General features: G+C 38.9%; 2 protein-coding genes across 7 annotated transcripts in view; both read right to left on the bottom strand.

Annotated features, from left to right (window-relative positions):
- LOC113027103 (thromboxane-A synthase-like) overlaps nt 1-10,024 on the bottom strand; it is a 35,811-nt gene extending 25,787 nt beyond the window's left edge. For 2 of the 6 annotated variants that reach the window (XR_003272984.2, XM_026176591.2), the window contains exon 1: nt 534-1,677. Coding sequence is in view for 3 of the 6 variants with exons in the window: in XM_026176594.2 (XP_026032379.2) it covers nt 1,673-1,753; nt 1,855-2,017; nt 3,074-3,211; nt 3,928-4,016; nt 4,101-4,457; nt 4,542-4,672; nt 4,871-5,019; nt 5,128-5,216; nt 8,499-8,615; nt 8,733-8,829; nt 8,956-9,008; nt 9,160-9,253; nt 9,483-9,577 (1,653 nt within the window). In the remaining 3 variants the exon portion in view is untranslated. Of the gene's footprint in view, nt 1-533; nt 1,754-1,854; nt 2,018-3,073; nt 3,212-3,927; nt 4,017-4,100; nt 4,458-4,541; nt 4,673-4,870; nt 5,020-5,127; nt 5,217-8,498; nt 8,616-8,732; nt 8,830-8,955; nt 9,009-9,159; nt 9,254-9,482; nt 9,628-9,762 lie in introns of those variants that run through there. The other 4 variants (XM_026176594.2, XM_080304912.1, XM_080304913.1 and 1 more) reach the window with 4 other exon arrangements.
- A 163-nt stretch (nt 10,025-10,187) lies between these two features.
- Nucleotides 10,188-17,234, bottom strand: LOC113027105 (thromboxane-A synthase-like). Its single transcript, XM_026176592.2, has 15 exons — nt 17,125-17,234; nt 16,958-16,993; nt 16,735-16,880; nt 16,368-16,461; nt 16,156-16,208; nt 15,898-15,994; nt 15,663-15,779; nt 14,922-15,010; nt 14,690-14,838; nt 14,347-14,477; nt 13,905-14,255; nt 13,732-13,820; nt 12,766-12,903; nt 11,762-11,924; nt 10,188-11,288 (listed from the first exon to the last, which is right to left on the bottom strand). The coding sequence occupies exons 3-15, from the start codon at nt 16,827-16,829 to the stop codon at nt 11,184-11,186; spliced, it is 1,671 nt and encodes a 556-aa protein (XP_026032377.2). The 5' UTR covers nt 16,830-16,880; nt 16,958-16,993; nt 17,125-17,234; the 3' UTR covers nt 10,188-11,183.
- Nucleotides 17,235-20,360: the final 3,126 nt, after the last annotated feature.

Consider the following 20,360-nt stretch of genomic DNA (forward strand, 5'->3'; position numbering starts at 1 on the left):
GGTAGGCTGCTTTTAACCACGTAAAGCACTTTGTGCTACATCTTTGTATGAAAAGTGCCTTATAAATAAAGTTTGATTGATTGATTGATACATGTTTTACACACTCCTTTTGTTGTTGACATTTACAGGCTGTGTGCAAAAGGCCACACTCTTCAAATTCATGCCAACTAATATTTTTACGTCCAGTACATGTCCTACTGGAGCAAATGAAGCTTCAAGACGCTTTGCGCTGGGGTGAACCAATTGGATGAAAAGCTTCAGTGCTTCATGAAGCTTCATGTGCCCATCACTAGTTTAGCTGGATCTGTAGGGACCACTAACCACTGAACAAGTGAAACCTAACCTACCCTTTTTCTCTCATTTACTAACGGTCCTTACCTGTGGCGTACAACTCATTTACTCATGTGATGCTAGGTTAGCTTGCTGATGAAATAAAGGTTTCCATCTAACTAATATCACTAACATGTTTCTATTACTTGTGTCTTTATAATATTAACACCGCAACATTCAGCATATGGGAAACACACACTCACCTCACCTTCTTCGTCCTTCGCCCAGGTTTTGTAAATATAATAGTCACGTCTTCCTCTTTTTGACAACAGCTCGTCACTCCACAGGAAGCTGCGTCGTCTACTGCCCCCATCTGCACCGGAGTGGAAAGGCTCTTCTTGCGTTTCCCAGAGAGACATTTGTGACATTGTTATATTAAACATGCCCAATTATTTCGTACGGAAGCACAAGATGATAATACCAAACATAACATTGTTACTTTTACAGAATATATTTAAAATATTCAATGATTTTTTTTCTGGATGGTACTGGACAGAGTCTTTTCCTGTCGTTTCTGGGTATTTGGTACAGATAAATCACCATATACAGAATGTGGGTTTAATTTCAGGTAACAGCAAATATAGCGTAATTCTCCTTTAGACTGGGACACAGAGGATTTTCATTTCTTGTGTGTTCTGGTGGTTTGTAACTCAACTGGTGTCAGATCAAGTACACTGACCATTAAAATTTAAGGATAAACCATTGATTTGCAACGTTTGCACAAAAAGTAGATGAAGCAGGTGAATAACAGTCGGGATTTAATGTGGCAAAATTAGCATGTGCCTCCTTTACATATGCTCCATCTTTTTGCCAAATATCATGGAATGGAGCCATTTGATTATTTGTGCTATTTTGCTGACAGACAGCACTGAAAACCTCAAAATCAGGACTGAAATCATAAGGCTGCCGGTCACAATTCCTCACACTGTTTGAAAGAGACAGTGAGTGATTAATCGGATCAACTTTCCTGTAAAAAATGATTCATTCAATGTTTTAAACAACAAGCGCATAAAAACTGCAATAAAGTGTCTATTTATATATGTGCATCAATACAGAAAATCTTCTTGTGAAATATTTTCTCATGTGGCATTCCTTCCATTTGATATGTAAATTGTCAAACTGTTCCAGTCACAAAATTATAGTTAATATTTTCTAAAACATTTGAACGAATCTGCAGTAAATCCCTTATTATATTTAGTACATTCAAATCTAAAATATTTCAATGTTGTGATTTTTCAAGCATCTCCCAAGTACTGGATTAACTTGAACTAAGACAGTTGAACTTATTTTGCAGTCTGGTGAAAATGATCCAGTCATTCGATAGAGAAGTCAGCAGACAATCTCACTTGCTCCTTCTGGAAATTTTCACACAAACACCATTTTTAGGACCAAGAGTGCTTAACGACTTCAACTCAAGAGGAACCTGAAAAAAAGAGTGCCCTCGATAAAACAAACATCTTTTTTCAGGACTGGCTGTTAATGAACATTCATGAGATTTGCTGAGCAGCTCTAAGTCAAACGTACCTCAGTCTTAGAGCAGGTAGTGATGTTGAAGTTGTGGAACAGATGCATTAAAGCCAGTTTGATTTCAAGCTGGGCGAGCTTCATTCCCACACAGTTACGGGGGCCAGCCCCAAATGGTAGGTATACGAATGGATGTCGACTGGCCTTGGCCTCTGGTGTAAACCTGGGGATCAACAGCAAGTTGTTGTTTTTAAAGTTGAATGAAAAGCATTGGAAACTAAAAGACCACATTCTTAATGAGACAAATTTCTCTTGCTACTTTATACAATGGCATAAAACTACTGTTATCTTGAACTGAGATATTTAACTACATGAAAAATATTACATGATACAGTTCTGTTCATAGTTTTTATGGAAAGAATTTCTAGGCATAGCCATGTGACAGAAAGTTCCCATTTTGGTGACCTTTGAATCTCCTCGTTGCTATTTGCAGGTGATGTGGGTCTCTTGGCTTCATCTGGTGGTTGTCTCCAGCACTCACTGGAGCGGTTTCCAGCCGAGTATGAAGCGGCAAGAACGAGAATCACAACTCCAAGGTGGAGGCCATGGTTCTTAGCTGAAAAGGGTGGAGTGCCTACTCTTTTCAGGGACGAGTTGCTACCCCAAGTGCAGGGGTTTAAGTATCTGAGGGTCTTATGAAGACCCTCAGAAGTGAGGGAAAAATGGAGTGGGAAATTGACAGACAGATTGGGGCCACTGCTGAAGAGATGTGGAGGCTGCATTGGTTCGTTGTGGTAAAGAAAGAGCAGAGCATGAAAGCAAAACTCTCAATCCAAGTCCAGCAACTCCAAGTCCAGCAACTGGTCTCTTCAGTTTCCAGACTGTTGTTAAAAAGAGGAGATACTACTAACTGATACTACTAACTACTGACACTGCAATGTGCCAACTCCCAACAAATTCAAAATCAAGCTATATCTCAGTTTAAATGTTCTATTTTGAATAAATTATGGGTTTATAAGATTTGTAAATAAATGCATTGTTTTTATTTATATTTTACACTGTGTCCCAACTTTCTGAATTGAGATTGTATTTGTGGGTTGCAGATGTGATAATTTCACTACACAAAAGTGTTTACCACACCCAAAAAATGTATTTGTACCACTGTACAGAAAAATATTTAATATGTTGTTAATATACAGCTGAAATCATGTTAATAAGTCAACATTTGACTGCAGTCATAAGTCAGTCTCTTTACTCGTTTCAGACAGAACTGAAGCACCTCTCAGGAATGAACTTCTCAGGCTCGGGCCAGTGTTCTGGGTCATAATGGAGGAAGCCTGCAGGGATCTCCAGTTTTGCTCCTTTAGGAAGTTGCTGACCATTCACCACACAGTCATGATCTATTTCTCGTGCAAACCTTAGTGGGAAAATTTCAAAATTACACAGTTACAGAATGGTCACACACAGTATCGACAGAAGAGCTGTAACTTTATTTACTTTATTTATTTACTTTATTACGTTATGTAATTCCCTGACCACTGCCACCCCCAGAGAAACTAAAGGGGGAAAACAGTGAAAATAAATTTAACATCATTATCAGAACTGTTATTTCCTTAATTTATTTGGACTTTTAAGCTCTATTGCTTTTTGCTGTCAGTTATAGTTGCCATTGCCTCTCTTGCCTCCCCTGCTCTCTATTTCTGTACATAGCTCCATTCAAAGAAGAAGAGTTTAAGCGTAATGATAGCTACAAAAGCATTTTTTATGCATCTGGATCCAAATGTGAACAGAGCTTAACCCAAATGTCAAAAGATCAGAAAACATCTGCATTGCTGAACCAATCTTTGATCTTTCAACAGTAATGATGATGATGATGATAATAATAATAATAATAATAATAATAATAATAATAATAAGAAGAAGAAGAAGAAGAAGAAGAAGAAGAAGAAGAAGAAGAAGAAGAAGAAGAAGAAGAAGAAGAAGAAGAAGAAGAAGAAGAAGAAAGGTTTTCCGGATGATAGCATTATGGCTATACCCCATGAAAAGCTAATTAAGGGACAATGCTGAAAATCTTCCTATATCACAGGGTACCAAAGCTACCCCACTGTAGCCCCAATTGACATCCTTCTTTACCTGAATCCAGGAGGGTAGAGGCGTAATGCTTCACATATAACCATGTCCAAATACTTCAGCTCCTGCACATTTGTGTAATCAGGTGAGTCCTACAAAGCAAACAGCATGACAATCAATGACTGTCCACAACTGCATGAATCAAAATAGATCAGAACCAACTGTAAAACACTCACATGTCTAGTGTAGAAATCATCCACCTCTTTCTGTACTCTGAGTTGACATTCAGGGTGGAGGGCCAAGAGGTAGCAGGTGAACGCCAGAGTGCTGCTACTGGTTTCATAGCCTGCCAGGAGGAAGATGAAAGCCTGACCAACAATCTCATCCTCAGTCATCATCTTTTTCTGTGGACGCCTGACAGACGGCTCCTGTGAATGAGGAAGGTCATTTTCCTGAACTGTGCCTGAAGACTGGGTCTGCTGGTTGTTGTCACTGATCTCATTGGTGTCATTTGAAGTGTCAAAGCGCTCCAATGACACACACTCTTCGGTGGTTCGAGCATCTAACATCAGCTGAAGGAAGTCTCTACGTCTCTACGTGTAAAAGAAATAAATAAGAAAGATAGGAAAATGACAGTTTCAAAGCCACACACAGATTTAGGAAAGTCTGAGATTCACCTGCTCAGGAGGCTGCTCCTCTCTCTGTTTGATGATTTTGTGAATGCTGTTAATGAAGAAATGACTCATCTTGTCTCGTCTTTTGTTGGGTATGAACCTCGACAGAGGAGCCATGATGGAGGGAAAAGCAACTAAAGACAGAAACACACAAATCTGCAGAGAACTGCATACACAGGTATATCAACAAAAATGCTTAAATACTTCTTTGGCATATTCTACATCTATTTAACCTTTCTGAAATTCTTTCTTACAATTCTTTGTGATCAACTTTCTCTTTTAATGTCCTACATAAATATCTGAAATTCAATTGTGTTATAATAATGACTCACAGAAAAGTAACAAGACAGACTTGAAGAAATCATTGGTGAAGGCCATCTGAGCGTGTTGGACAAGTGGGTCATCTGGGTTATTCTGCGAGTCCACCTGAGTTGCAAATGCCACACTGGCAATAACATCCATGGTAAAGTAGCCAAAGTATCTGCAAAATAGCATCAAATTTTAGAAATATGAACAGTGAAAGAAAAAATACAGTAGAAGTAAAGTAGACAAACTGCTTTCAGGCTTTCATCATTGTTTATGTATTTACCTGTGGATATCAAAGGCCTCTCCTGACTCAGCGTAGACATGCAAATTCTTCATCAGGGTATCAATGGCTGTGTTGATGAGCGGAACCATCTACACTCAAATGGAGAGATAATGACAGATGCAAAATAGTCCTATAAACACTTCAGTGAATCATAATGGGTCCATAAACATAAAAAATGGGGGACAGGTCCATGTAATTCCATAAACACCACTACCACAGCTACTTAAATTACACATACAACATAGTTCCAGGAATCTAAGTTGTCAGTTGGGATCCTATGTTGTCGGGAGGCTTTTGCAATCTGGTAGGGTCTCCCATGTCAAATTGGTCCTGGGTGAGGAACCAGACGAAGGGCGATTCAGACAACTATTGTCAGTGCAAAAACAAGGGAACAGTTTACCCTGCGCTTCATAGGGTTACTGGGACACCACCCTGGAGTCATGCCTGTAGAGGGTGCGTGGGGTTCCATGCCTTAGCCTATGGGGCACGGCTGGGCGCAGGGTATTGGGACATGGAATGTCACCCCTCTGTTGTGGAAGGAGCCTGAGCTAGTGCTTGAGATTGAATGATACCGGCTATATATAGTTGGGCTCACCTCAAAGCATGACTTGGACCCTAGAACCAGCCTCCCGGAGAGGGGCTGGGCTCCAGCCTGGTAGTGATGTGTTGGTCGCGAACGAAATGGCTCTTAGAGCCGGATCTTTGACGTGAACGACGCGAGCCAGCTCCTTATTGCGAGCCGTGGTTTTTTCTTTTTCTTTCTCCCACCCTCTCTCGCACTTTTTTCCCGCTTCACTCCACATGCGAGCCTTGTGCTTTGCGCTGGGCAGAGGGGGGAGGGGCGGTAGTTACACTCGCAGTAGCACAGGAACAGAGCGGGAGGGAGAGAGAGAGAAAGAGAGCCAGGGACAACAACGTCACATTAGAAAGGTATAGTAATCATCCACAACTTTTTTCAGTTGTGGATGATAAAGGATTCAGAAAGTTTATTCATGCAGGCCCATATGACAGAGAATATGCATCTTCTTTTTGTTTTCATATTTTAATTTATATTTAATTGTGTTGTGGTTTGCAGTGTTTTGTGTTGTTTCATTTTAAATTTGTTTAAAAGGAAAAAGCTGAAAATGTAAATAGTTAAAAGTTGAACTGTGACTAGTTGGTTTTTGTATTATATGATTTATTTATTACATTTTATGTGGAGTGAATAAATAAAAGTATATTTACGGTGGCCCCTACAAACAAAGCACGTACAAACTTCAAAACACGTACAAACCCTGAAGCACGTACAAACTTCAAAACACGTACAAACCCTGAAGCACGTACAAACTTCAAAACACGTACAAACCCTGAAGCACGTAAAAACTCCAAAACACGTACAAAACACAACAGAAGTGCTCCAGGATGCTAGGCCCAGTGTTGAGCTTTTGTTACCTCGTGGCTACACAAGCCAGCAAGTACCAACGACCGGATTTGGTGTGTGGTAGTAACAGGTAAATGAACATATATGAATGCTTGTGTATAAATACACAAACAATACACATATGCTTTCAATTGTGTAATTTAAGTGATCTAGGTAGCTCTGTTTTGAAGTTCAGTTAACGCTAGAAATGTGTTTTGGAGTTTGTATGTGTTTTGTGTCTAGGGGTCACTGTATATTTTTATATATAAACATATATAAATAAAACCACTTTTTTTTACATTAGTAATTCCTTTTGTGCATAATTTTATATTATTGTTAATAATAAATTAATTAAAGCAACAAAACAACCTGAAGAGCCGGTTGGGAGCTGAAAGAGCCGGCTCTTTTTAGTGAGTCGAACCGAAAGAGCCGGCTCTCTAAAAAGAGCCAGAATTCCCATCACTACAGCCTGGAGTTGCTCTCGCTGAGAGGCAGCAGGCTGGGGTGGTTATTCTGTTATGCCAGGGGCGATTTTAGCCCAATCAAAGCACCCCCAAAGATTTCTTCCTTTTTTTGACAATATTTGCTATTTGTGTGACACACTGCTAAAAATATAAAAAGCATACAGTACTTGGTTGAGACATAACATTTGGTTTGTTCCAGCTCCACTCTCCCCTGCTCTGGCTCTAGTGCTGTTGCTGCCAGAGCGCTGCTGGCTGAGACGCAGCAGAGCGGAGGTGGAAGTGCCTGGTTTAAAACAGGACTGTTTAGCTGCATTTTACCTTCAGTTACTGTCCGAAAGTCTCCTTATATTTCAATCGCATCGCTATAAGTGCAATGTTAATTTCTGCCGATAAGTTCCACTTTGTTCTTACTGTTTGCTGCGGTGATGACGTCACATGCTTTTACGACAGTCCTGCCGTATCACGAGTCGGAGGAGCACTAGGCATGTTTTTCTCCATGAGTGCGGGGGAATAGCGATCTCCAGCCGTGTGCGTTCCTGTGCAAATAGCCACACGTCTGTCCACCCCTCCCACCATGTTCAAACATAAATTTCAATCAATTTTATTATTGTATCATCAGATCTGTGGCTGTATGTTCTGGACACTCGAGTGCCAACTGATCACCACCTGGTGGTGAGTTGGATCAGGTGGGGAGGGAGGATGCTGGACAAACCTGGTGCACCCAAACGTGTAGTGAGGGTGTCTGAATAGACCATGTTCAGCACCTCCACAGCTGAGGCTGCTGCACTGAGCTGCAACTGTAAGGTGTTTTGTACCTTGGTGGTAAACAAACCGAATGGTGGACACCGGAGGTAAAAGGAGGTATCAAGCTGAAGAAGGAAGCCTGTCAGGCTTGGCTAGCCTGTAGGACTCCAGGAACAGCTCTTGGGTGCCAATAGACCAAGCGGAACACGGCTCAGGCAGTGGCTGCAGCAAAAACCTGGATGTGTTGGGTGTTTCCTGGACAGAATATCTAGTTGTATCCAGGTGGTGGGGGGGTTTCCACTTTGGTGGCCTCAGGATTTCATCTTAGCGTTTTGGCTTCATTAGGTGATGACTTCCAGTTTGCACTGGAGCGGTTCGTGACTGAGTACAAAGCAGCATGAATGAGAATTAGCACCTCCAATCCAAGACCATGGTTCACAGCTGGAAAAGAGTGGAGTGGCCACTCTGGGTCATGGACAAGTTACTGTCCCAGGTGGAGGGATTTAAGTATCTTGGGATGTTGTTCATGAGTAGCTTGCAAGAGAGAAGAGAGAGCTTAGGATAAAAGTGAAGCTCTCGAGCTACCGGTCTACGTCCCCCCAGATGAGCTGGAAGAGGTGACTGGGGTGAGAAATTTGGCCTTCCCGTCTCAGAATGTTGCACTGGCGACCCAAACCCGGATAAGCACCAGAAGATGAGATGTGATGTCATGTATCTTATTTCATCTTATCTTATCTCACTTAATGAGAACTTTATTTTCTCACTTCTTTCATCTTGGCAGCACTGAAAGATGGGGTCAGGACACTCCGTACTCGTTTCCACTGTTCATTCCTTAACTGGAGAAGGCAATCAGATACAGGCTTTTTGGCAAACACAAATTTCTGCAGAGAGATAAGAGAGCACAGGCAAAACAATCTGTAATAACCCCTCAGTAACTCTTGTGTGACAATCAGGAATAAACACACATGTTGCATCTTTGCTTTGTATAATTTCCTTACATTCCTGTTAGGGAAGTTGCTGAAGTCCTTCACCAGCAATTGTCTGAGCATATCAGGGTCTGCTACCACTATCACTGGTGTCCGGCCCAAATAATACCTGAAGTATGAGTCCAGACAAAACATGATGGGTAAAGTATCATCTCAAACTGTAGATTATTTATAGAAGCAAAATATTCACAATCTTATTTCAGTAGTTGCTGTTGTAGGATGTATTTTTACTTACCCACATACTTTACCATATGTTTTGACAAGATCATTCAGAGGTTTGAAAAAACCCTGAAAAGAATATTTGAAAAACACAGTCGATGTAACAGTCAGCTGACAATAATGACACAAATATGAGAACAAGGACACCATCCCAGTTTGATGCAAAATCAAGCAGACATTGAAGGTAACTCTGGTCTTCCTTTGTTACACTGTATCTTACCTGCTGAAACATGAATAAGTTCCCAAAGAAAGGCACTGGCTTCGGATGTTTGATGCCACATCGTGAGAGGACTAAGAAGGGATGGACTGAATACCTACAGGCAAAAGTGTTGAAATGTGTTGTTTGTAGGTTGAATGAAAAGAATTTGTGTCAAATGCAGTAAAGAACAGAGCTCACCTTTACCTGGATTCTGTCTAGAGTTATTGTTGCATTCGTTTGCACTGCCTGCTCTATAAAATGTCAATGTATGTGTTTTATGGCACTAGCAGATTATCTACGTGTCCTTATTTCCCTTGAAAAAAGTGTATCATTGACATACTCACCAGTAGAGGAGACCAAGAAAAATGAGGAAGAGTGTCACAGATATTTTGCTGGTCTCAGTGTTGAATACATTTAGAAAGTCACCTGCACCCTGCATGTTGGAAAATCTTCTCTCAGTTTTCAATCATTAATAGGAGAAAAAGGCCCCTGGAGAGAAAAACAGCAAAAAAGAATTAGTTATACTAATATTTTTATTCAATACTTTAGTCATGACTTTCACTAGAACAAAGCATTTAAAGGTATTGTGCAGAAATTCAGGCTTTTGGGGAAATAAACACCTGCCAAAGACCATACATCTATTCCATGTTGTCAAGCCGCTTTGTCCCCGATCAGTTGTGTAGTTTCTTCCAAGACTTTCTACTTACTGAAGCTTTTTTTGTAGCCTTGAGAACTCACCCGAAGAGGAGAGATGTCTGTTCCTATTGTATCCACTTCTGTTTTGTGCACACAAATGTTAAACCACAGATAAAATAGTAACTACAGATTTGGATTGCCTCACCACCTCCATAAATGAGACAGAGCAGGGTAAAGGTAATGAGTTAAAGAGCTGCTATTGCACAAACTTTTAGGGGTCCATAGTTCAGCTTTGCTTTTCTTTAGTCAACTGTCTGAACCTGTATTGCAGTTTTTAACCCTGATGTAACTCATGTAATGTTACGCTAGCCAAAGAAAATTACTTCTTGAAGAAAGAAGATGCGAGAACAATATGCAACACAGGAGCTTTATTTGATGACAAGAAAAAACGTCTATCAAAAGTGACATAAAGTGACACAAAAAGACTAAACTGAAGATGCCAAAATATTCATAAAATTATTTTCTTTTTTGCAGCTATAAAGCGGGAGGCTTAACTTGTCTTTGCCATTCCTGGCTGTTTGACAGCCTTTTTACACAAGTAGAGCCTCAAAACACCTTGGAAAACCTGCCACAGTTTTTCATCAAAGTTAAATTTTCTCAGTTGATTCTTCCTCTTCATGCAATACCAGGTTGAGACATCACCAGTATTGATTTTGTCATGCTGTAGAGAAAATTTGGATCAGATGTTTTGTCTCTAAAGAGTCATGAAGGTTGTCTAAATGGTACAAGATAGATGTTTTTACACCTATTTTTACTGATAGACAGATTTTTATTTCAATACAGAAAATTTCACATGAATATAAAAACTGCAAATTTTTCTAAATGTGTTCTTTTCATTATTTGCACAATTCTGTTTACAACCAGCACTGAAAATCTCAGCATTGGGAATGATATAAATGCTGCATGTTGCAATTCCTTTCATTGTCTGTAGAGAGTGCTCGCGCCCAATGTGTGTAGACACTGTGTACCAATCCACCTGAAAGAATTTAGAATGTGCCAGATTAAATCAACTTTGCTGTCAAAAAAGATTTAGTATTTTATGATTTGCAAAAAGTAGTGATTTCATCCACTTTATTTGTACGTGCTTTAATAAAGAATAATATCAGATATATTGTCATGTTTCATTTCTCTCATTCTCAAACAGTTGTAATCACAAAATTACAATTTATATGTGCCTGAGAAACATTTGCATTAATTATCAGTCAATCCCTTATTATATTTAAGTCTAAATATTTCAGTGTTGCATTTTTTCAAACATCTACCAAGTCCTGACTATAAATGAAACAAGTGCCACTGAACTGATGGACATACAGTAAGAGATTGTTATGTTTCAGTATGGTGTAAATGATTTAATCAGCTGATGACAGATGAGCTCCTTGTTCTCTTCTTGTGATTTTCACAAAAACACCATTTTTGGGTCCAAGAGTGCTGGATGACTTCAACTCAAGAGGGACCTGAAGATAAAAAGAGAACATCTTCCATATATTTGTGTAAAAATATCTTAAAAATGGAAGCATCTGACAAATGTGTATCTAACCAGTAGTCATAGGATTACATGGCTATTTGCAGCTTATGGCAGTTTCAAATGTCCAATAAACTCCAGCATAGTCATTATTTGCAGCTGATAATACTGACAGTCCAAAATTGTATATGACATTAAAGCAAAAAACAATTAAAGGACATGTGAGAGTAGTTTTTGGTCATGCTTCCACTAAAACCTAAATTTAAAGATAGGTTTTCTTACCGGTGGTTACCTTACGGCATAATATACAAATATATTGATGTTTTCAGTTTTTTCAGTGTAATTCACAGTAAACAGTGGTTGTAGAATTACATGCTTGTAGTTATAAATTCAACAGTCTTACAGTTATCCAGTGTAGGAATTACTTTAATGAAAATGTATGGGTTTTCTCTTATTGCATCCTACCTTAGTATCAGAACAGGCTTTTATGCTGAAGTTGTGGAACAGATGCATTAAAGCCATTTTGATTTCAAGCTGGGCGAGTCTCATTCCCACACAGTTACGAGGGCCAGCTCCAAATGGTAGGTATACGAATGGATGTCGAGCGACCTTGGCCTCTGGTGTAAACCTGGAAAACAACAGCAAGTTTTTTTTTTAAAGAAGAATGAAAAGCATTGGAAAATAAAGGAAATCCCATGCATGCTTCAGTCCCAGTTCCAAAAATCTTTTACAGTGTGTAAAGAAAACAGAATGCATTGATTTACAAACAACAAATCCAGATGCTGAACTGGCCTGTCTGCAGTCTGCACCTTTTACCAACTGAAAACATTTAGCACATCATGAAAGTGCAAAGTGCAAAAAAGAAGTCCTAAGACTGTTGAGCATCGAGGGTCTTATACAGTATCAGACAAGAATGAGACAACATTCTTCTCCCAAAGGTCCAGCAGCTGGTCTCCTCAGACTGTTGTTAAGAAGAGGGTATACTACTAACTGGTAAATATCGCAGTGTCACAACTTCAAAGCTGCCAACAAAAACAACAAGAGCAAATGTTGTTTCATGAAATAATAAAATGTCTCAGTTTAAATGTTTTCAGTCTTGTCCTATTGTGAATGAAATATATGTTTATAAGATTTGTAAACGCATTGTTTTAATTTACATTTTACACTGTGTCCCAACATTTGAATTGAGGTTGTATTTGTGGGTTGCACGTGTTATAATGTCACTACACAAAAGTGTTTACCACACCTTAACAATTGTATTTGTACCACTGTACAGAAAAATATTCCATGTGTATGTTGTTAATATACAGCTGTTATTCGTGTTAATAAGTCAACATTTGAATGGCTGTGACTCACTTCAAAGTTAACTTCAATTGGTGCTATTTTTAAATGTGAATTTTCGGCACCCAGTCATTATTTCAGTAAACACAAGTCAGTCTTTTTACTCGTTTCAGACAGAACTGAAGCACCTCTCAGGAATGAACTTCTCAGGCTCGGGCCAGTGTTCTGGGTCATAATGGAGGAAGCCTGCAGGGATATCCAGTATTGCTCCTTTAGGAAGTTGCTGACCATTCACCACACAGTCATGTTCTATTTCTCGTGCAAACCTTAGTGGGACAAAATATGACAAAAAAGATTGTTTTACAGAATCCAAATACTGTTTTCTTTATTCCACACAGTTATAATTGGACTCAGCATATTCATAAGAGCTGTAACTGTCAGCATGAAGTGTTTCCCCACCACTCTATTGACTTTAGCTGTCATTTATAGTTGCGGTCATGTCCTCCTCTCTGTTTCTCTGTACTTGTGTCCATTTAAGGAAGATGAGTTTAAGTGTACTGATAGTTACTGAACATATTTTAATGCATCTGCAACCAAATATGAACAGAACCTGAGCCTTAACGTCCCAAAGTCAGAAAACATCTGTATTATTGAAATGCACTAATGTTGGATCTTGCAACCGCGTCAGTAATTATAATAATGATGATGATAATAATAATAATAATAATAATAATAATAATAATGACAATAGAGTTTTTACCGATGATAGGATTATGGCTATACCCCATGAAAAGCTACAAACAAACAACTTTTATTTGTCACACACACAATCATAAAGAGTACAACATGTAGTGAAATGCTTGCATTGGAGCTTCGGACAGGCTGCAAACGTAGCTGCGCCATTCGAGGGCTTTGGGGTTTTTTGTTTTAGCATGGGGAGTCTAGCCAGGACCCTTAATGAATAATGGGTGGAAATTGAACTTGCAACTCCTGCTCCAAAAGTGTGTAGTTTTACTACTACACTATCTAGCTGAGACAAACAGTTGATGAATGTTTCAAAAAAAAGCCAAAACTGAAAATCTTCCAAAGTCACAGCATACTACTCCAGGCCCCACTGTGGCCAACCTTCATATCCAATTGACATCCTTCTTTACCTGAATCCAGGAGGGTAGAGGCGTAATGCTTCACATATAACCATGTCCAAATACTTCAGCTCCTGCACATTTGTGTAATCAGGTGAGTCCTACAAAGCAAACAGCATGACAATCAATGACTGTCCACAACTGCATGAATCAAAATAGATCAGAACCAACTGTAAAACACTCACATGTCTAGTGTAGAAATCATCCACCTCTTTCTGTACTCTGAGTTGACATTCAGGGTGGAGGGCCAAGAGGTAGCAGGTGAACGCCAGAGTGTTGCTACTGGTTTCATAGCCTGCCAGGAGGAAGATTACTGCCTGACCAACAATCTCATCCTCAGTCATCATCTTTTTCTGTGGACGCCTGACAGACTGCTCCTGCTGGCTCCCGTTTTCTTGAACTGTGCCTGAAGACTGGGTCTGCTGGTTCCTGACATCAGTCTCATGAGCATCGTTTGATGTGTCAAAGTGCTCCAATGACACACACTCTTCAGTGGCTCGAGCATCTAATATCAGCTGAAGGAAGTCTCTACGCCTCTACGTGTAAAAGAAATAAATAAAAATGAAAGGAAAAGGACTCTTTCAAAGCAATGCACAGATTTGGGAATGTTGAAAATCTGAGATTCACCTGCTCAGGAGGCTGCTCCTCTCTCTGTTTGATGATTTTGTGAATGCTGTTAATGAAGAAATTATTCATCTTGTCTTGTCTTTTGCTGGGTATGAACCTCGACAGAGGAGCCATGATGGAGGGAAAAGCAACTAAAGACAGAAACACACAAATCAGCAGAGAACTGCATACACAGGTATATCAACAAAAATGCTTCATACTCAATACATAGAATTATTTATCATGCTTAACTATAACTTTAAGGAATTCCCCACATTACTTTTTATTTTCTTTGCCCTCATCTTGTTTTATTATTGTCCCATTTACATATCTCAGTTTCATTAATTTTATAATAATGACTCACAGAAAAGTAACAAAATAGGCCTGAAGAAATTATTGGTGAAGGCAATCTGAGCGTGTTGGACAAACGGGTCATCTGGGTTGTTCTGCGAGTCCACCTGAGTTGCAAATGCCACACTGGCAATAACATCCATGGTAAAGTAGCCAAAGTATCTGAAAGATGGCATGCTATCAGAAAAATATGAACAATGACAGAAAAAAAACACAAAAAAATATTATTTTAATTTTTGCTTTACCTATGGATGTCAAAGGCCTCTCCTGACTCAGCGTGGACATTCAGATTCTTCATCAGGGCATCAGTGGCTGTTTTGATGAGCGGAACCATCTACACTCAAGTGGAGAGATAAGGACAGATGTAAACCAGCTCTATATACTCCAGTGAATCATCATAGGTCCATAAACATAGAAAATGGGGGAAAGGTAGCTCCATAAACACAACAGCACAGACACTTAAACTACACATATTGCAAAAGATGCAGACATGCAGTAACCAACTGCAAAAGTGAACGCTGGGTGTTTAAAGGTTTATGAGTTCCTTCTGGTCACAAAGAAAAATATTTAACTTGCTGACCAGTTGAAATGAAGACATAAAGAAGGTACAAAGTTAATATTAAATGTATTTAAATTTACACTTAAATGATACAAATTATGTATTAATAAAAGTTACAAAGAAACACCAGCAAGAACTGGATGTTTAGCTCTTTTACCAGAAACTTTGAGGTTTTTACTTCCTCATTTCAAACATTGTGTAAGCTAAAGATGGGGGCGATGTAAAAATAAATAACAAACACATAAATTATTAAATTTGTAAACTGACTTAAACAGGAGAGAAAAAAATGGCACTGAGTTTTGGATACACACAAGATTCAAATCATTCTAATAAAAGTCCTCAGCTTAATTAAAGGAATCTTGTTGATCTTCTAGTTCATATCTTATCTTATCTGTCTTGGATATATGAGGAATCTTTATTTTCTCACTTCTTTCATCTTGGCAGCACTGAAAGATGGGGTCAGGACGCTCCGCACTCGTTTCCAGCGTTCATTCTTTAACTGGAGCAAGCAATCGGATATAGGCTTTTTGGCAAACACAAATCTCTGCCCAGAGAAATAAGAGAGCACAGGCACAAAATGTGTAATAACTGCTCAGTTATTTGTGTGAGAATCAGAAATAAACTCGCATCATGCATCTACATGCTCTATATAATGTTCTCACCCTTCTATTAGGGAAGCTGCTGAAGTCCTTCACCAGCACTTGTCTGAGCATATCAGGGTCTGCTACCACTACCACTGGTCTGCGGCCCAAATAATACCTGAAATATGCAGCGTATACTTTAGTGACCAACCAAGTGTAAAGTGTCATCTCGTTTCACTCTGTAGATTAATCGATAAACTCAAAAAACTGTAGATCGTTTATAGAAGAAAAATATTCACAATTTCAGTAGTTGTTGTTGTAGGATGTGCTTTTACTTACCCACATACTTTACCATATGTTTTGATAAGATCATTCAGAGGTTTGAAAAAACCCTGAAAAGAAGAATTAAAAAAATACAGTCGATGTAACAGTCAGCTGACAATCTTTTAACAATGACACAAAGTAGGAACAAGGACACCATCCCTGTTTGATGCAAAATCAAGCAGACATTGAAGGTAACTCTGGTCTTCCTTTGTTACACTGTATCTTACCTGCTGAAACATGAATAAGTTGCCAAAGAAAGGCACTGGCTTTGGATGTTTGATGCCACATCGTGAGAGGACTGAGAAGGGACGGACTGAATACCTACAGGCAAAAGTGTTGAAATGTGTTGTTTGTAGGTTGAATGAAAAGAATTTGTGTCAAATGCAGTAAAGAACAGAGCTCACCTTTACCTGGATTCTGTCTAGAGTTATTGTTGCATTCGTTTGCACTGTCTGCTCTATAAAATGTCAATGTATGTGCTTTATGGCACTGTTTGCCATAAACTGTTTGCCTTATGACACGAAAATATAAGTGACCTCATTTCTACTGAACAATGAACATCACAAATAAGCCACCTAACATTTATTTACTCACCAGTAGAGGAGACCAAGAAAAATGAGGAAGAGTGTCACAGATATCTTGCTGGCCTCAGTGTTGAATACGTTTAGAAAGTCACCTGCAGCCTGCATGTTGGAAAATCTTCTCTCACTTTTCTACCATGAACAGGACAAAAAAGGCTCCTGGAGATTAAAACAACACAAAATAATTAATTATACTAAAATTATTGTCGAATATCTTTGTCATGGCTTTCACTTACGGTATTTTAAACACCAAAGCTGTGTAGTAACTCCTTCTGCAAGGGAAACAAACATATGACAGTGATCATACATATTGTCAGGCTGCTTTGTCTCTAACAGATTAGCCGTACGGTTTCTCCCAAGACTTGTTAATTTTTGAAGCTTTGTTTTAGCCTTGAGAACTCACCTTAAGAGGAGTTCCTAATGTATCCACCACTGTTTTGTGTGCACAAATGTTAAACCACGGGTAAAATACTAACTACATGCATTGCCTCACCACATCCATAAATGAGACAGAAACCACTCCCACTTGTGTAGAAATGTGGCAGTGAGGCAAAGGTACTATTGGATCTATTTGTAGAAGTCCAGGGTTCAGTTTTTGTTTTCACTGCATTTGTCTGAATTTGTAATGCAGCTTTTAACCCTGATGTAACTCATGTTATGCTACGCTAGCCAATAGAAATTGATGTCTCTACAACACTGGATTTTTTTGTGATCACAAGATATATTGTTTTTCACAAAGTTCTACTGCTCCTATAGAGAGACTGCAGAATAAATTTATATCATGTCAAAACATTTGTAATGTTGTAGTAACTGAAGAATCCCACGGTAACAAGTCACTGAATCTCCAAAAGTTGCTTCTGTTCATCTGGACGTAGCGTGTTGTGGGAGAAACGTTTCGTCACTCATCCAGGTGACTTCTTCAGTCTCAGCTGACTGCAGGTTTCCCCAAATCTTATAAACAGTACATTTGCATAATGACTGAAACCAGCCCACTGAGGGAACAATGGGCTGGGAGGTCAGTTCCTTAATCCTAATTATGAACACAATTTTTGGAGATTTACTTTCCTGGATGATTGAGAATGCATCAAGAAGTCACTGAATACTTTTTTTGTAACTTTTTTTTTGTATTTTTTTTTTAAAGCATTCTTTCAAATCCAATCTGCTTCCAATGGAAAGCACAGGTCAGTAACCTTGCACATAATTTCAGGCATGGTGTAACATTGTTTTCAGCACAACTATAGCTGTAAGTTAAAACAACGCTGCCGCATTAACAGGAACAAACAATGAAAGCTAAAGAACCAAAACAAGCACAGCAAACACGATGTCCTTAAACTAAATATGAAACACAGTGACACAGAGGCATGATGGGAGACTGCATTTAGCCATGTAGTCATTCACAACACTCCATAATAGCATTTTTTTTATAACTATAAGGGAGATGTTGTGTTTATTGTTCCTGGATGTTTTTTTTTTTTTTAACTAAACTTACATGTCAACATGCTAAAAGTCAAATTGAGCCATCACTATTTACAATTTTGTTGCATTGTAGAAAGAACTGGAACCAATTGGATGTCTTGTCTCTGAACAGTCAACGCATCTTTCTGTTTTTCTTTTTTAAATTTTTTATGCTAATTTGAATAGATATAAGATAACTGGTGTCATAACATGATATTGCATTTAAATATTGTATAAGTACTTCTGTTACCCATGCTTTACTTCACGTTTAGCTATTTCGTTATTTCCGCAATTTGGTGACACTCAGCAAAGCCTCGGCATCAGGAAATAGAAAGGCTGTATGTTGCAATTTCTCACACTGCCTGTAGAGAGCGCTCTTATACAACGCTATCCACATCATCTGTCACAGCTGACAATACAGTCTTCTTCACATCAGAGCTTAAGCAGAAAAAAATCCCTTTAATAAAACCATCAATCAAAATTACAGTTTTCCTCAAAATAAACCTCCTTAACAGCTTCAAGTTGTGACTGAAATCTTTCAATATCCATTCAACAAGAGTTTTTTATTGTTTCTCTAGATTTCAAACACAAGACTCATCTATTCCTGTCTGCAGGAAAAAATAAACAGCTTTTGAGAGGCATATAATAATAAATTCTAATTTATGAATATAAAACATAAAACAGGCAAGACATCAGAATTTAGTTACACATTGTATTGGGCCGAATTTTGTAAAAAAAAAAAACTTGATAAAACAATGCAATTCCAATTATTTGATTTATTTAAGAGAAACAGCTCCATTCACATTGAGGTGAGAGGAAAATGTGTTTTTAATGACAGACAGTGAAAATAGAAATGTGATACTAATGTGTTGATTGGCTCATGAGTAACAGAAAAAGTAACAGATCATTAGGGCGAGCTGGCCATCTGAATTCAGATGACATAGTGTCCTTATTATGCAGATTCAATGACAATTACTTATCCAATTCCTTTGAGGTTTTAAACAAAGCTGACTCTACAAGTTCAAAGTGTTTTTGCGTGTGAGTGTACGCGTGCATGACATGCAGTAATAATCAATTTCAGCATAAAGCATCATGTCACAAACTACAGGATGTGCAGAGGACTGATAGATCTGTGTGCTGGATTTTGCAAGTCAGCTTTTAAACTATCAAATGAATCCATACCACAGTTTCTTTCAAAGGCTCCAACTCCACAAGATCTAGAAAAATCTGGTCTGGCCTAAGAGTGTAACAAGTAAAAGCACACTATTTATCTTTGGCCTAAATGACCGAAGCTTTTAGAGAGCTGCAGAGAAAAGGTCAAAGAGATTGTTCAAGGCAAAGTTATAGCACACAAGAGGATGACATCTGGAGTCAGAGGACGCGTTCTTTTCAGCGTTCATTCTCACGAGGCAGATTTGCACAATATTTCTGGTCTGATAAACATGCATCATCCTTACTGCAGGATGCAGCCAGGCAGGAATAACAATGGAGTTGGAGCGGCACTAAGCTATTAATGGAGAGACTAGCTCAGGAAGAAATGAGGAGTTGGTTGGGTACCGCCTGCTCTGAGCACCGCCAGAGGGCACTGGGAGGCTGAAATGAGACATGATGAAGACTCCCTCTTCTCCCCCCTCTCCTGCTAGTCTACTACCACTCAGACTGCCTAAAGCCACACAGCGTCAAAGTTTGGTATGTGGCTGAATGCAGCATAAAAGAAATACCGCAGAGATGATGGTGCATATAGACATATAGTCTTACGTACAGGCAAGTATATGGTCTTTTGTTATTCTCATTAAGGTCTGACTTACTTGTTAAACACTCATCATGCATGTAGCAGTGTTTACTACTTCCCCTTTCTCTGAGTTCCTTGACAATGTGCAATTTTCTACCCACAGACCCTTTTAAACACTTAAAATCTTTACATACTCCATCAGGGTGCAGCCTGAAGGGCAACCTGCAGGAGGGTTTCCATCATATAGTGAATCATAGCCTGCTGTTATATCATTCAGTTCTTCTGTTGCGGGTTTTTGTGTTTGATAAAACGCACAAGATTTTAAAAAATGGGTCAAACTCGAACAGAAATGTATTTCATTTGCAATTCAGACTATGCATGTCAAAGTTTCTCCCATACAAGACAGCCAAATAATCACTGAAGTCCAAATATGTCAGAGTCGCTCAAAATAT

Source organism: Astatotilapia calliptera, chromosome 7 (assembly GCF_964374335.1).
Source record: "Astatotilapia calliptera chromosome 7, fAstCal68.1, whole genome shotgun sequence".
Taxonomy (NCBI): Eukaryota; Metazoa; Chordata; class Actinopteri; order Cichliformes; family Cichlidae; genus Astatotilapia; species Astatotilapia calliptera.